Source organism: Staurois parvus, unplaced genomic scaffold, assembly GCF_062004578.1.
Source record: "Staurois parvus isolate SC_StPar_1 unplaced genomic scaffold, SC_StPar_1.0 ptg000299l, whole genome shotgun sequence".
Classification (NCBI taxonomy): domain Eukaryota; kingdom Metazoa; phylum Chordata; class Amphibia; order Anura; family Ranidae; genus Staurois; species Staurois parvus.
The window spans coordinates 17,774,381-17,792,101 of NW_028318095.1; the positions used below are offsets into that span (position 1 = coordinate 17,774,381).

Consider the following 17,721-nt stretch of genomic DNA (forward strand, 5'->3'; position numbering starts at 1 on the left):
ATGGTTGGAGCTCCATAAGAGTGCAGCAAATATTAGATTACTTGTTGGAACATGATATAGGGTTCCTTACATAAAGGATGAGGAGAAGTCCAAGCTCCTTTCACAGATTAAAATGTTTGTAAAGCAGGGTGATATTAATTTGGGTGATTTTTAATTATCTTGAAATTGATTGGTCAAATGGAACTGCACAGTCAACAAAGGTTTGCCATTTCCTTAAATGTATTGCCAGACAACGATTTCATGGAACAGGTGGTGGAAGCCCCAATAAGGATTAATGATCTGTTGGATCTATTCATTTCAAATGAAACCGAGCTTATTACAGATGCGCAAGTTAGAGACAACTTGGGTAATAGTGATCACAGTGTAATCACAGGTTCCATTAGTTGCATGAAAGAGAAGCATGTTGGTGTGACAAGAATGCTACATTTCAAAAAAGCTAATTTAAATAAGCTGAGATCCTTACTGCATGATACTCAGTGGGATCAGATATTTGCAACAAAGAGTACGCAAGGCAATTGGGAATGTTTTTAAAGTACAAATAAAGTCCAGTTTTTAACTTGTTCCTACAGGTAAGCCTTATTATTGTACAGTGAATATCTCCCACACTTGCAATGTTTAGGAGATACTCACGTGGTATGCATTCGGTGACGTCTCCGGTCCATGGGCTCTGAAGGGACGGCCAGGGCTCCTGTGCACATGCTTGAGAGTGATGCCATCGTAGCCCTGGGCCATTCATTCAGCCAGAGTCCATGAACCTGGAAGGAAGACCGAGTGTAGATAGAAGCGCCCCAGAGTCGTGACAGCGCTGTGCTAGAGGGCTCCATGTGCGCATAAGTCTGTCATAATGTGCTAGTATGCAGTGCATACTAGTACATTATGACTTAAACCTATAGGGGGCCTGTGTTTTTTTGTTTTTGTTTTTTTTTCCTTTTGTGGTTTACTATCGCTTTAAAGATGAATTAAAGTGCATTGGTCATTGTGTTAAATTAGGGTAACGCGCATAAAGAACAAAATTAAAACTTGTGCGTATATGTGAATATGAAGTTCAGTTTTGGTCACCAAATTAAGGGAATAGGAGGACCTCGGATATGAAGATCGATTACAGGGATGTGATTACAATGCACAAAAATATTAAAGGTGATTTCAGGAACTGCAATATACTGTTTAAGGTTCTTCAAGAAGACGTGGCCTGGATTTAATGTTAAATAGAGTTTAACCGTAGATTGCAGAAAGGCTTCTTTACTGTTAGAGAAGGGTAAAATGTGTAATTCCCTCCAGTGGAAGCCGCGTTTACAGGGTGTGGGGGGTTGGTAGAAAATAAACACACACACACACACACACACACACACTCTTGTTGATCCGGACGTCCTTCACCCCCCCCCCCCCAACCTTCTTAAACTACGTAGGCAGGACAGGGCATACAAATCAATGCTGATCGTGTCCCTGATGATAGTTGTAGTCTAGTGCTGCATCTACTTTGCCACTTGGCCTGCAGGACATGTTGCATACATTTAGATTATAGCTGAACTCTTCGGATTAGGCATCTACAGTCTACACCAGTGTTTCTCAACCTTTTTCAGTAAAGGCACCCTTTAAAATTATGGGCATTCCCGAGGCACCCTTTAAAATTATGGGCATTCCCGAGGCACCCTTTAAAATTATGGACAGTCTTGAGGCACCCCATTCTAAAATGGGATTCCCCAAGACTCCATTTTAAAAGGGCATTGCATTCTAAAATGTGGAAAAACTGATAGTTTTATATAATGCAGCAACATCCACACACGTGGGACACCCAACATTAGAGGTTATTTATTTTTCCAAAGCAAATGCACTTTTGCACACTGGTACTGAGCAGTATTCCAATGTTTCTCTTCTCCCTCTGATAGAGAGGGTCAGGGGAGGGTCAAACTAGGATGCTGTGCAGGCAAATGACATCCTCCTTATCAACTGATGTCATTGGTTGTCAGGACACTGGTGGCTAGAAGGTAGTAACGGTGCACAATAAAAACCTGTGGCTTTGTGTAACTAAAATGTAGGCTTGTTCCACCCGCTGGCTTGTATACAAGTTGTGGGCAATTTTTAGACATTTTGAAAAGGCACCCTTGAAGAAACCTCAAGGCACGCTGGTTGAGGAAGGCTGGTCTGCACCCATCAGCCATAACTGTGACCATCTACCTAATATTGAGTCGGTCCATCTATTGTCACCATAGCAGCCCCAATCCGTTGAGGCCTGGACCTCCCTAGACCTCTGACGTTATACTGTGGTATCTGGCACCAAGCTATCAGTAAGAACTTTTAAGTCTTGTAAGTTCCGAGGTATGACCTCCATGACTTAGACTTGTTTGTAGAGCACATCCCACAGATGCTTGACTGATTTGTGATCTGGAGAATTTGGAGGCCAAGTCAACACCTCAAGCTCATTTTTGCGTTCCTCAAACCAGTCTTGAATCATCAGAAGAGGAAAAAGGGATCCCCCTTCGAAACGCGTCAGTTTTCCCTGAGAGTTTCCCTGAGAGTCTCCCCTCTCGATTGGTGTCTTCTATTCCAGTGCTTCAATTTTGGATTTTATATGCCTTATATGTTGCTACTTTTTTGTGAGCATACTTCTTAATTTGATAAATTAACCATTTGCTTACTGAGGTAATGTGCAAGGTTGGTGTGCTTTTTATTTTTGTTCTTTACTACAGTTTGTATCGGGCTTACCCAGCCTCATGCTTGAACTGCACAACCTTTTGATCGGTTTTTGGACAAACTTTCATATATTGTTCCATCAGCCCACTTCTGATCTGGGTCCCTGAGCACAGGAGGTGTTGTGTTTGTTTCCACGTGTCTTTACATGGGCCATAGATTTCCATATACATCAATTTTATATGCTGATTTTGCAGTCCCACTAGCAGTAAGACATTTTGTGAAGATGCATTTGCAGTGTGCTTACTCCCATTTCCTTTTCTCCATATCCATCTTTTGTTGAGCTTTGTAACACTTGTAACACTCACACCTGCATGGATCTAGTGGAGTTTGGAGGTATGTGTTTAGTTGTAGAAGATCTGTTTGGAAAATGCACAGACCAGGTTAGATCTCTATCAGATTGAATTTTGTTTTTAAAAAAAACTCATTCTTTTGCACAGGGTAGCTAACAAACATATTTCTCTTTTATTCATTTTAGGATATGGATTTTGTACGTTTTGTAATCAACTGTTTTAAAATCTACTACCCAAGATACCTGTGTAAGTATATTCTTGAAGATTTAGAAACTGTGTTGCTAAGCCATTTATTTCAGGAAGAATCCTCCCATAAGATTATATTAATTTTTTAGGCATGTCTATTTTACCTATAAAAGCCCCTTTTGAGTAGAGATACAAAATTAGAATATGTATCGATAGCTCTGTAACACAAGTATTGCAAACGTTGGAGGGTAACTGTGAAACAACGTATCCAAAGTAGCTGTAGTAAGTCACAGCATTCCTAACTTCAGTTGACTATGTTCTGGACAGTTTGCGGAGTAAATCTCCCTGCAGGAGCAAATTGGATCTTGCTTTGCTGGGGTTTTTTGCCTTCCTCTGGATCAACTGTGGGTATAGGATTATAACTCCTTCTTTTTTTTTTTTTTTTTTTTTTTTTTTTTTTTTATGGTTGAACTGGATGGACTTTTGTATTTTTGTTGTATTTTTTTCAGCCAGACTAACTATATATGTAAGTTACTGTCCCATGGGTGTTCACATTGTAAGTGTTCATATTATCTTTGTGGACATTGTTGCATGCTCTTAGATGTTTGCTTTTCTTCTCTTTTTTTTTTTTTTTTTTCTTTTTAACACCTGTGGGACACTGGTTTCCTCCATAACTTGTCCAGAATATAGTTTAATTGAAGTTGGCCCATACAGTTACTTTATTTCAAAGTTATACCGGTGCAAGCATCCATTGTGTTACAGCACTGCCGATTTTATATATTACATTGGCAATGTTATGGTCGCAAAGGAAAAAAAGCACATTTAGGTGAGTAAAGAAGTCCTTATCTCTACTGATCTACTGATACTCTCTAGTATAGTAAGGAAGTGAGAAGGGCAGAAGAATTGCCAGTGCAGACAATAACTCAGAAGAGGAAGAGGGCCCTAAAGAAACCCTGGATAAACATAAAACCCAGTAGATTCCTACCCCACTCTGGCCCAAAAAAAAAGAAGTTTTGGCCGGACTTGCACCTTTTTGATATTTTTCTTATCTTTTTTTTTTGCTATGCATTATTTCTTGATTGTGCTTAGTTACCTTCCTTCCCTTGAGATACAGTGGGAAAAATGTGTACCACATGAGCACATAGCTAGTCTGTGGTAGCCAGAATTATTGTTGTTTGGTAGGGGATAAAATACTTATTTTACTCACTGAACTGCAACAAAATTTTATACCATTTACATAGTTGTTTTTTTCTGGATTTTTGGTTGATACTCTCTCTATCATTTAAAATGCACCTATGGTAAAAATTTATATACCCTTCATTTCTTTGTAAGTGAGCAAACTTGCAAAATCTGCAAGGGATCAAAGAATTATTTTCCCCACTGTATAAAGATGGAGAATGCCTGTCTGAGATCACAAAAACCTTTTTGTTACTACTACTCAAATGCTCTTGCATTGATATACATGACTGAATAAGCGTAAGAGAATGTCCTAGAGCAGTGTTTCTCAACCTTTTTCAGTAAAGACACCCCTTAAAATTATCCACTGTCTCTAGCCAGCCCTTTCCAAAATGTAAAAAATTAAAGTAATAGTTTTACATAACGCAGCACCATCCACACGTGTAGGACACCTTATGTTGGCGACTATTTCTTTTTCCAATACACTTTTGCACACTGGTAATGACTAGTACTGCTATGTTTCTATCCTACCTCAGTTTCTCTCCCTCTCTCTGCTAATGTGGCTTCAGTGCTGACGGAGAGGGGAAGGGAAAGGGCAAACAAGGATGTTGGCCAGGCACTCAACGTCCTCAAGTGATGATATCATAGATTGTCGGCGGCTAGAAGGTTGTAATGATGCACAATGAAAACCTATGACTTTTTGTAACCAAAAGGCAAGCTTGATCTACCCCCTGGCTTGTATACAATTTTGGGGCAATTGTTAGGCATTTTGCCAGGGCACCCTGGTTGAAAAAGGCTGTTTGCTCTAGAGCATGTGTGTATCTTGTTGGTTGGCTTTTCAAATTAGATTTAGAATTTAGTTTTAAGGTTTTCTAATTCATCACTGGTGATCTGCTATTGGTAATAATATACCTTTTATAGGTATCCATAGTGTGGCATATTGAGATCGTACATTTCACAAGGGTGTTACATTAACACCTGTGATGAACTAGGGGCGTAGAGAGAGAGAGCACAAGGAGGCAGATCACACGAAGCCCGATGTGCAGGCGTTTATTGGGGAAACTCTGGGTACAGAAAACAGAAATCTAGTCCATAGAATGGCACAAGACACAGCAATGAAGACTGATTCTCAGAGTGGCAATATGGGACAGTAGAGGGCCGGTAGTCGACAGGGCAGAATGGTAGGTCCTCCACTCAGGCAGGGCGCAGAGGTTTAAGTCTTTGGGCAAAGGTTTCGGGTAGAAAAGTGTTAAGTCCATCACACAGGGCAAAGAGTTCTGAGCAGAACAGGGTTAACTAATTCACCAGCCAGCAGTGGAGAACCTGGGGTGGAGAGAGCTGTGGAGCCGGTAGCAGCAGTAGGTCAGATGGGATCTCCTGGAGCTTGTGGTCCAATCAGTTAAGTGGGGGGGGGGGGATTTCCATGATGTTTGTCCACAGCAGCAGGCAAGGGAGGGCCAACAGAGGGCGAGCAGCCACTTGAAGCCCAGGACCCGCTCCTGCATTTATATAAGGAGCTGGGCACGTTTTAGTTGTCCAGGTAACCCAATACTCTGCATTGGAATACCATGGTAACAGGCTCCACCCCCTCAAAGCTGTCTCCTCACAAGGAGCATAACCTTTTTCTCTGGCAGGCACAGATCATGGGAGCGGGACCGTGCAGCGCCCACGGAGATAGGGAAGGGAGCGACAGGAGTGCAGCCTGCATGTGGCGAATCCAGCGCTTGGCCAGTGGGACAGGATGCAGCCTCAGCAGGGGGCAGACTTCTGTCAGCAGCTGAGTGAGGAGACACTGGGGTAGTGGCAAGCAGGGAGGGGGGAGACTACCTCTGTGACAACACCTGAAGCAGTAGTAAATTTAAAAAAAGCCTAAAAAACAAAACTAATGCATCATCATGCTATACTCCATCACAATTAAGAACATGTCCTTACTGACCTCTCTAGCTGCTAAAAAGTCACAATTCAGCCTCAAACTACACAGTCCAAGCGTTGAAGCTGTTGAAGTCTTAGCCAGAGCTTCTAAGCCTAAAGGCTGCTGAGTCACTGCTGGAAGGGGTAATACAGTAAGCTGGTGAGAAAAAAAAAAAAAAACTTTAGGAACATCAGTGATTTTGCTGTAAATTTGTGGATGAATTACTCCACTGTGCTTGCAGCTACAGAGGCAGGTAAAGGCTTGTTTTAAAGATAATAGGCCATTTGTTGAGGATACATAAATACTTGAAATCAAGTTGACCAGTCACAAGCTCATGTGGAGGCGTTTCAGGTTATTGCATATATTTGTTTGACTAGGAACCAAATCTGTGAAGTTCTAGAACAATGGTATCCTAAACCCTGGGGTCCCAGAACCATCCTTGGGCCCCAACATAAATATAATTAGCTCCAAGTAAAACATGCTTTCTCTGCAGCTTTTTTTTTTTATGCTCCTATTTTATATTCTTAACAGAAAAATTGTTTGAATTGCTATGTTCTTTAAATATTTGCTTTTTATACTTCCACAGCAAAGATTGTAATCTTTGAAATGCCATGGATAATGAATGGTGAGTGCAGTTCTCTTATCTTCTGGGTTCAGAATTTGTTGAAGGTTTCCAGGAGAGGCTAAGCTTTTGTAACAGATAAATTATAATAAGCTTTTTAAAGGAAAGTTCTTTATATATTGATTTGCCAGTACTGTGGTTTCTTTAGTAGGAACGTTCTGTATTTATCTTCTTGACAAATGTGTTTTTAGAGTTTCTTTCATGCTGAAATTTTATGTTTATATTTAACATTTTGTTAAAAAGCAGGTTTACAGTATGCTTCAGTCAGAATTAACAGTTAACCTTCTCTGTGCATGCAGGAGGATATCGGCCTACTTGTGTAGGGCTGCTTAAGTAACTGTGATGCAAAAGATCACTTATAACATCTAAAGGAAAGAATCATTGTTTCCTGTAGTAATAAACCAGTTTATAGCTACATTTTTGCTGCAGGCTAGACAAAGTAAAGAGACAGGAAACAAAAACATTCAGTTTTTGTAATCTGCCTGGCAATTTTTTTTTTTTTTATTTTAAGAATTTTACATCCTGACAAGGTGTGGTATGCTGACCAGTCAAGGAAAGCTGACCACAGGCAATTGTCCCTCCTTCGATGGGCTTTGAAACATCTGTTTGTGCAGAGCTCTAGAACAGAAGCAATGTAGACATGGTGAAGTCTTTATTCTCTGTCTTTCATAGGAGAGTAAATGATTTCCACCAGGTCACACAGAGGCTTTATCTGTAGATGTTGGAAAACATCGGCATACAATAATGAGGACTTTTGACCACAGAAATGCTCGTTATCTGCCTTTTGATATTCCCTATGCATTCCAAATGTTGCAATCAATGCTTGAATGGGAAGCAATGCTCATTTTAATCTTGCCAAGTATTGTCATTTTACTTTCATTAATCCCAGCTGTAATCTGCCATCCACATAGGACAAAAAACTATTGTTAAAGGCTTCCAGAGTGACAGAAATGTATAAGGAAAAAGATCAGACAATAATAGGATGCAATATGCTGTTCAGAAAGGATCTTGCTGACTTTCCTCTAGTTCCTAAATATCATATATAGAAATGTGCAATTTGGTTTCTGAGTTTATCAAAGAAGTTACCTGTAAAGGAAAAATGTTTATATTTAACATGCTCATTAGGGTCTATGCACACTGGCTTAAAAAACGATAGTGCCCTTGCCAGAAAAACAAATTGCTAAGTTTTAGCATTTTTTGCACTAGCATTTAGGTGCGTTATGCGTTTGTTTTTTTTCTGCCAGAAAACTTTCAAAAACGCAAAGCAGAAATGTATTTTTCATTTGCTTCTAAACGCTGAGCTTAAGATATTCCTCTAAATGTTCTAATGTGCATGGACACATAGGATAACATGGCAGCTTCTACAGGCAAAAATATTAGCACTAGAAGCAGCGAGTTTTTTTGTGTGTTTTTTTTTTTTTTTTTTTTTTTTGTTTTGTTTTTAAAGCCAGTGTGTATGGATCCTAAAAGAGCTTGTCCAATCATGTTGATTCCATTACCTATCAACGGCACCTTCTTCCTTGGCTGAGCAGTGAGAATAAGGCATCAACGAAGTCCGAATTTCCCAGGCAATCTCCATTGTACCCCTGAGATTAGGACAGACTAGCAGCATATGCTTGGCAAACAATGTCCAGTTTTGTATTGCTATTGATGTCGCTGTCCTGATCACCAGTGGCATAATAAATGAAACTGAGGGGAATCCAACATTTTAATTGCCACCAGAAAAGGATTAGAGGTGAAATCTTTCAATGGGGACACTTGTCATGGAAGCAACTGTCAAAGGGTAGATTTCCCTCACATTGGAAAGATATCTTCACTTCCTGTTGGCTCTGTAAGAAAGGAAGTGAAGGGAAATCTCCCTAATGAGACACCAGATAAAATAATGTTGATTTAACCCAAAATGAGAAAAAAAGGTTTTGGCTGTAGTTATACTTTAGGTCTGTGACAACATTTTCCATTTGCATATGGCTGTGCTTGTATACAAACCTGCTCTATAGGTATCTATTTTACTGAATCTTCTGGCATACAATAATGAGAGCTTTTGACCACAGAAATGCTTGTTATTTGCCTTTTGATATTCCCTATGCATTCCAAATGTTTTAAGCAATGCTTGAATGAGAAGCATCGCTTGTTTTAATCTTCTTTTTTAGCAGTTGCATTTATTGAAATTATACCGAAGTAAAACAAAGCAAGGTAAATAACAGGCGAACTTATGGCAAGCAGTTAAATGTAACATACAATACACATGACATTTCCACACCAAAGAGTATACAAAGTCAACTGGGCATCCTTGGTGACTGGGGGGGGGGGAAACCCCTGAGGGGGGGGTTTAATCTTGCCAAGTATTACCATTTTATCTTCAATAATCCCAGCGGTAATCATGGTTCTCAATAGTGCCTATGTTTGCCATGCACAAAGGACAAAGAACTGTTGTTGAAGTCACATTTCCCTCACATTGGAAAGATATCCTCTCATTTATCCATCTCAGTAAGTTGTATGGATAATAGGAGATCAAGACCGGGCAAACTAGAGACAATCATAGACATGCTGTATAGGTATCCATTTCACTGAAGCTTACACTTATATGAAACTTGTGAATCTTCTGGTTCAGAACTCCCTTGGCACTTAGCGCTCACTGTAGGTTAATAAGCTGAGGGCTGTTTAATACATGGCATTTTGCAGTTGTTAACAAAATACATTATAGAAGAAGAAAAAGTAGGAAGAGTGCCTATGAAAACTAAAATATAATCATAAATGTAACGCTTTATTGCTGTTATTTCAGGATGTGTGTATGACAGGAATGCCGATTTTTACTTTTCATAAAATTAATAATGACATTTTTTTTTATTAGCTGCCTTTAAAATTGTGAAAGGCTGGCTTGGTCCAGAAGCCATAAACATGCTGAAATTTGTGAACCGAAATGAAATTCAAGACTACATTAGTGCTGAATACTTACTTCCACATATGGGAGGAACAGTAAGTATTGTACAGAATTTTATGTCAATGTTATTAAATAACCAAAAAAGTTTCAATTTAAAGATCACATTTTGACAAGCCCGTGCAATTTAAACTGATCATATGATTTAAAAAATGCATATGTTACAACCAGTGGAAAGTGCACATTGTGTTGATCAGTAGAATCAGGGATTTTTCGACATGGAAATTAAATGTAAATCTTGACTTTTTGTTGTCTCGCTATGTATCCTCTATGGCCAATAAATAGGTGTGGGAGGTGAGGGTGTCAAATTTTGTGTGACGAATATATATATATATGTGTATGTATGAGAGCTGCTTGTCTCTGGATGTTTCTTCATTAAGGTTTTCACTGAAGGTTTAATGTGTTTATTTCAAGAAATTAATACATTTTTCACATTTCTTTACATGCATTTTGTGGATTTAAAAACATGAATGTTCCTGAATGACAATTTATTAGCTTTCTAAAATAACTTTTATAAATCTGTTTATTCATGCTGTGCACACTATATGAACTTTTACCATTCCGGAAAGCAGTTGTTAAAAAGACTTTCACGTTTTGATTCCATTCAGTTCCATATTCTTTTTAATATATAATTTCCAAATTTTCCAAATGTTCCACCCAGTTAAGATATGGTCAGCACTGAGAAAGAAGAACAATTAAGTCACTGCATGTTTCTACACAAGCGGAGACATGCACATGTAACAAGTACATATAAATGACCCACAACATGCAACTAAATTTACAAATTATACACACAAGTTATTTAAAAAAAATAACTTAACCCAAATATAGTAGGCACTTGTGTGGTTGTTTTCATTTCTCCTAATGGGGAGATTTTTCATCACTTCAGTTCCCTGTGAAGTCTGTTGAAAAGCTAGGGGGAGCGGTTTTTCTGGGAAAGGAACAAGCCTCAAAAAAAAAAAAAAAAAAGCTTTGCCGGAGATTCTAACTCTTCCTTGTTCTGAAATTTCTTTAGCAGGGCCACTGATGACAAAAAAAAAAAATTATGGAGGTCTCAGACATTCCCAGCTTTATTCAACACCAAATACATTTTTGCAGAGTTGAGATTTGAATGTAATCAACAAAGTAAATAACCAATTAGTAGTAGAAGTTGATTACGCTCAAAAATTAAATGAATGTCTAAAAAAAATTGCAGTTTCCCTTTGACTGCTCGTAGATGTATGATACATTTAGGACCAAGTTATCCAGAAGCAGTATGGCCTTGGTCAAAGCAGGTACTGGAAGATGCCCACTTATGTGGAGATCACACACATACCAATTTAAACAAAGCCAAGTGTGACTTTTGTTTAAAAACAAAAAACAGTAGTATGTTCTAGCTATGGCCATTCTGCTTATTTTGGGAGGGAAAAAAATACCGTATTTTCCGGCATATAAGACGACTTTTCAACCCCTGAAAATCTTCTGAAAAGTCGGGGGTCGTCTTATACGCCGGTGCGAGCCGGTGTCAGGGCGGCACTTTTTCGAGGGGCGGCGCGGCACCGCCCCCCCCCCCCCCCCCTCCTCCTCCAACGGACACAAAGTACAGGGATGGGCAGAGGGGCTGCTGTACCTTACCTGGCTCCGGTCCCACGACGATCCGGTCCAGGAAGCGCGGCTGCTCCTTCTTTCAGTTCGGCCGCTCGATGGTCACGCAGCCGCTCGGCTCCGCCTCCTCACCGGTGATTGGGCACACAGGCGACCAATCACCGGCGAGGAGGCGGAGCCGAGCGGCCCCGTGTAAATCGAGCGACCGAACTGGAAGAAGGAGCAGCCGCTCCTCTCCCCCACTGACACTAACGATGGGCCACTATTCCTCCTCCACACTGACACCAACGATGAGGCACTGTTCCTCCCCCACTGACACCAACGATGAGGCACTGTTCCTCCCCCACTGACACCAACGATGAGGCACTGTTCCTCCTCCCCACTGACACCAATGATGGGGCACTATTCTCCCCACTGATACCAATGATGGGGCACTACTTCTCCTCCCCACTGACACCAATGATGGGGCACTATTCCTCCCACTGACACCAATGATGGGGCACTATTCCTCCCACTGACACCAATGATGGGGCGCAATTCCTCCCACTGACACCAATGATGGGGCGCAATTCCTCCCACTGACACCAATGATGGGGCGCAATTCCTGCCACTGATACCAATGATGGGGCGCTATTCCTGCCACTGATACCAATGATGGGGCGCTATTCCTCCCACTGACACCAATGATGGGGCGCTATTCCTCCCACTGATACCAATGATGGGGCACTATTCCTCCCACTGATACCAATGATGGGGCACTATTCCTCCCACTGACACCAATGATGGGGCACTATTCCTCCCACTGACACCAATGATGGGGCACGATTCTTCCCACTGACACCAATGATGGGGCACTATTCCTCCCACTGACTAATGATGGGGCACTATTCCTCCCACTGACTAATGATGGGGCACCATCATTGGTGTCAGTGGGAGGAATAGTGCCCCATCATTAGTCAGTGGGAGGAATAGTGCCCCATCATTGGTGTCAGTGGATGAAATAGTGCCCCATCATTGGTGTCAGTGGGAGGAGTAGTGCCTCATCATTGGAATACCATACTGAAATAGCATACCATATTGAAATCAAATCTGATGTTTTTTCATTTTTATTTGGTGTGCGTTGGAAGAGGGGTAGTCTTATACGGCGAGTATAGCTCAAACCCTATATTTTAACAGGAAAAGTAGGGGGTCGTCTTATACGCCCAGTCGTCTTATACGCCGGAAAATACGGTACTCCAGCATATTTATAAAGCACAGGTTTTGCATTGCAAATGCATTTTACACTTTCCTCGTGGTGGGACTCAAATAAAACAAAGAAAACCCCTTACATTTTTTTAACCACTTCAATACTGGGCACTTTCACCCCCTTCCTACCCAGGCCAATTTTCACTTTTGGCACTGTCACACTTTGATAATTGCACGGTCATGTGACACTGTACCCAAAAGAAATTTTTATCATAGACCGTGCTTTTTTTTTGGTGGTATTTTAATCACCACTGGGTTTTTACATTTTTGTTCAACAAATGAATAAAGACCAAAAGTTTTTAAGAAAAAAAAATTTCTTTGTTATAAAATTCTGCAAATAAGTATTTTTTCACTGATTGTTCACTGATGAGGCTGCACTGATGGGCATTGATGGGCACTGATGATCAGTGTAAATGTGTGCTGTTGGGATTGTCAGCTCTTCTTTCCTCACACAGTGACAGTGCTGATAACAGGAAATGTCGATATAAATATAAAGTGCAGCGCTGTCCCTAAACTGATTAAAATAAATATAAATAAAATTAAAATAGAGTGCACACTTAGCTAAAAATGCTCTACATAATAACACAAACTACTAAACATATGTGTAAGAATAGTGCATATACAAATATGCGCATAAGCAAAAATTGTGCAAACGATGTGCTTCAAAGTGAGAATAAAGTGCAATCAAAATTAGAATAAAGTGCAAAAATCACTCCAATCATCTATTGCAAATAATGATAAATCTCAAATAAATAAAATAAAGTGTCCAAATGCATCAAAAGAACTAGCAATCTTCATGCATGTGTCACACGTGTCCACACTGTGTGAATCCAAACTTTGGCCGTGATGGCTCCTCACCTCCTTGCTAAAACCCCACAGGGTCAGCTCGCTCAACAACAGGACACCCTTTAGATGACTCACCAGGACCTTCCCCGCCTCTTACACTCTAACAGCGATCTCCTCCTCGGTTCATATGCAAACAAAAACTCACATAGTGTAATCCTGTTTATTAAATCAGTAGACATGTAGTAAAAATTGCCCACTCACATTTAAAATAGTCTTGTAACAAGCCTTCAGTACCCCATGCTATGAATCTCCTGCATGGGTATATATATATACAGGGGTTTCAAATGTGGCCGCCACGCCGGAAATGACGTCACCGCGCTCCCAGAATCCTCTTCGCGTTCCCACGCGTTGCGTCACGGTAACACGTGACTTCCTCAGGGAAGTCCGATAATCCTCAAGTTTGTTTTTACCTATGATCAGCTGTGATTGGACACAGGTGATCACATGGTAAAGAGCCACTGTAATTGACCTTTTACCTCGATCTGTGATCAGCTGTGTTCGAAGTACTCAGCAATCACAGGGCGCCACAGTGTAGCCGTCGTTCGGCTATAGCATGGTCAGGAGGTGGTTAAATTACTCAAAGTGCTATGACGAATTATACAGTTTCCAAACTATGCTCTGCATTTATAAATTAAACGAAAGTTGCAGTGGCAAGTGATATTGTGTTGGCCCCTAACTGTTATGCCGGTCCTTCAGAACTGGTGATATTGTGTTTTTTGTTTTGTTTTTAACCTGTGACTGGTTCACCTATTTCTTTCAAACTGGTATTTACTTATAAATATATTTACTGTATATTACATTTTTTATTTTAGGATCCATTTAAATATAGCTATCCTCCATTACCTGATGATGATTTCAAAACCCCTATGTGTGAAAATGGGCCAATAACCAGTGAGGATGAGCTTGAAAGTAAAGAGGAAAGTGAGGTGGACACAAGGGATGCTGTAGATTCGTGTACATCTGAGGAGAGTGCACTCAAACCCAGAAAGGTAATTGGGTTTTAATGAATGGTTCTGAGAAGCAGAATTGACTTCATAAGGGGAATTCTGGGGTGTGCTAATGTGGATATGTCAAATGAGTATTTCAATGCATAATTTCGGCACAACATCCAAACTGCACAAGTAAATATTTAATAAAAATAGAAAAAAAAGGTAAACCGTTTTTTTTTTTGGAAAGTGCTACCTCTGGAGTGGCAAAACCATATTTGTATGCTGGTAAAGGCATGTATTTATGTACATACTGTAGATTTCATTTGATAAAACACATAATTAAAAGTATAAGAAGCTTTTCTTCTGTGCTCATAGCTGTACAAGGACATACAGAGTGTAATGTTTGTGATGGTAAGGTAGATTTTACTTGTAATTTTGTATGATTTGACTACTTTGGTAGAGTGATCTCATTATTGATTTTGAATTATCAGGTTCATCTGTCAGCGATGACTGCAAAAAGACTGCAGACTCCATGACATAAAATTCATGCACCTGGCTATTCCTGAGAGGTGCAAACATGTGACTAATTTTAGAGTCTTGTCAATTTTTATTTTTTTAGATTTGCTTGTAAAAGAGATCTATTTTATGCAAAGAATACCTAAATAAATAAATATATATACACACAGTGAGGAACAGAAGTATTTGAACACCCTGCGATTTTGCAAGTTCTCCCACTTAGAAATCATGGAGGGGTCTGAAATTCACATTGTAGGTGCATTCCCACTCTGAAAGACAGAATTAAAAAAAAAAAAAAAAATTTCAGGAAAATCACATTGTATGATTTTTAAAGAATTTATTTGCCTTGCACTGCTGAACATAAGTATTTGAACACCTGAGAAAATCAGTGTTAATATTTGGTACAGAAGCCTTTGTTTGCAATTACAGAGGTCAAACGTTTCCTGTAGTTCTTGACCAGGTTTGCACACACTACAACAGGGATTTTGGCCCACTCCTCCACACAGATCTCCTCTAGATCTGTCAGGTTTCGGGGCTGTCGCTGAGCAACACGGAGTTTCAGCTCCCTCCAAAGATGTTCTATTGGATTTGGGTCTGGAGACTGGCTAGGACACTCCAGAGCCTTGATATATTTCTCAAGGAGCCACTCCTTGGTTATCCTGGCTGTGTGCTTCGGGTCATGTTGGAAGACCCAGCCACGACCCATCTTCAATGGTCTGACTGAGGGAAGGAGGTTGTTGGTCAAAATCTCACAATAAATGGCCCCATTCATCCTCTCCTTAATACAGTGCAGTCGTCCTGTCCCTTCGCAGAAAAGCACCCCCAAAGCATGATGTTACCACCCCCATGCTTCACAGTAGGGATGGTGTTCTTGGGATGCAACTCATCCTTCTTTTTCCTCCAAACACGACGAGTGAAGTTTAGACCAAAAAGTTCTACTTTGGTCTCATCTGACCACATGAATTTCTCCCATGCCTCCTCTGGATCATCCAGATGGTCATTGGCAAACTTCAGACGGGCCTGGACATATGATGACTTGAGCAGGGGAACCTTCCGTGCAATGAATGATTTGAAACCATGACGACGTAGTGTTCTACCGACAGTGACCTTTGAAACTGTGGCCCCAGCTCTCTTCATGTCATTCACCAGCTCCTCCCTTGTAGTTCTGGGCTGATTCCTCACCTTTCTTATCAGTGATACCCCACGAGGTGAGATCTTGCATGGAGCCCCAGTCCGAGGGAGACTGACAGTTGTCTTTAGCCTCTTCCATTTTCTAACAATTGCTCCAACAGTTGATCTATTTTCACCAAGCTGCTTGGCAATTGCCCCGTAGCCCTTTCCAGCCTTGTGGAGGTCCACAATTTTGTGTCTGGTGTCTTTTGACAGCTCTTTGGTCTTGCCTATGGTAGTAGTTGGCATCTGACTGACTGTGGGGTTGACAGGTGTCTTTAAAGAGCTCAGACAGGTGCTACTAAGTTAGATTAGTGAGTGGAGTAGAGGTGGACTTTTTAAAGGCACAGTAACAGGTCTTTGAGAGCCAGAATTCTTGCTTTTTCTTAGGCGTTCAAATACTTATGTTCAGCATTGCAAGACAAATAAATTCTTTAAAAATCATACAATGTGATTTCCTGATTTTTTATTTTTTTTTTAAATTCTGTCTCTCAAAGTGGGAATGCACCTACAATCTGAATTTCAGACTCCTCCATGATTTCTAAGTGGGAGAACTTGCAAAATCGCAGGGTGTTCAAATACTTCTGTTCCTCACTGTGTGTGTATGTATGTGTGTGTATATATATATATATATATATATATATATATATATATATATATATATATATATATATATATATATATATAGTAATGTTTGAAAAACATTGTTTCCGTGTAAAATGTGTAATTATAAATGGACTTGGGGGCATCCATATTTGCTCATTACAATTACACATACAGTTTCTTGAGCATACAATGTACCTACGTAATGGTTTTATACATACTACATTGCTCTATCTCAGTGAAAATCTAGGATTCAACCAACTCATTAAAATCAATGCGCTACCTGTGCCAATAACTGTTTGTACATGTGCTGTAGTAATACATGCAGTTTTATTGCAGCACACAGCAACATGTGCTGTGTGAATAAAAATTGAGTAGGAGCAACTTATTTTGCTTTGGGGCCCATTCAAATGAAGGATCAGCAGTAATGCAATGCAGTGAATTCCTCCAATTCTTCTCCATAGAGTGTAATTGTTCTGTAGTGCAGGATTAGCAGCTGGAGGACTCCTTGAGATATGTGCACAGAAAACTCTGAATTTGACATGATCCATAATTCTTTTTTTTCACTTAGTGTTACTAAACCCAGGACCCTACATTCACTATATCTGGTCTCCCACAGTACACACAACATGGAAATGCAATTATTTTAGTATATATAAACTGCTAATTGCCTTTTCTCATCAGCAGTTAGAGTAGTCTTGTGACTTCAGCAGAGCACTGGTTAAAGCTTGTAGGATGAGTTTTTTCTTTCTGCTCTAGGAGGATGTGAAACCCTTGACCCTCTGTCTGACAGTGCTGATTGGCCCTTTGCTGATCACATGCACTCCCCCAAGAAAAAAAAAAAAAAACCTCTCTAGCAATGCACACCAAACTGAGCATGTGCATGTGACCACTGGTTCAGTCTGTATCAGGTGGTCATTTCAACAAGAGGAGGGGCAGAGAAGAAAGGATCAAACAGCCTTTTTACACAATCCAGAGGATTAACCCTTTAGGTTCCACAGTGAGCATAACAA

General features: G+C 40.2%; 1 protein-coding gene across 1 annotated transcript in view; it reads left to right on the forward strand.

Annotated features, from left to right (window-relative positions):
* MOSPD2 (motile sperm domain containing 2) overlaps positions 1-17,721 on the forward strand; it is a 150,384-nt gene that overhangs the window by 77,277 nt on the left and 55,386 nt on the right. Inside the window, exons 6-9 of the mRNA XM_089682976.1 lie at positions 3,167-3,227; positions 6,842-6,880; positions 9,729-9,853; positions 14,303-14,479. Coding sequence (XP_089539102.1) covers positions 3,167-3,227; positions 6,842-6,880; positions 9,729-9,853; positions 14,303-14,479 — 402 coding nt within the window. The remainder of the gene's footprint in view (positions 1-3,166; positions 3,228-6,841; positions 6,881-9,728; positions 9,854-14,302; positions 14,480-17,721) is intronic.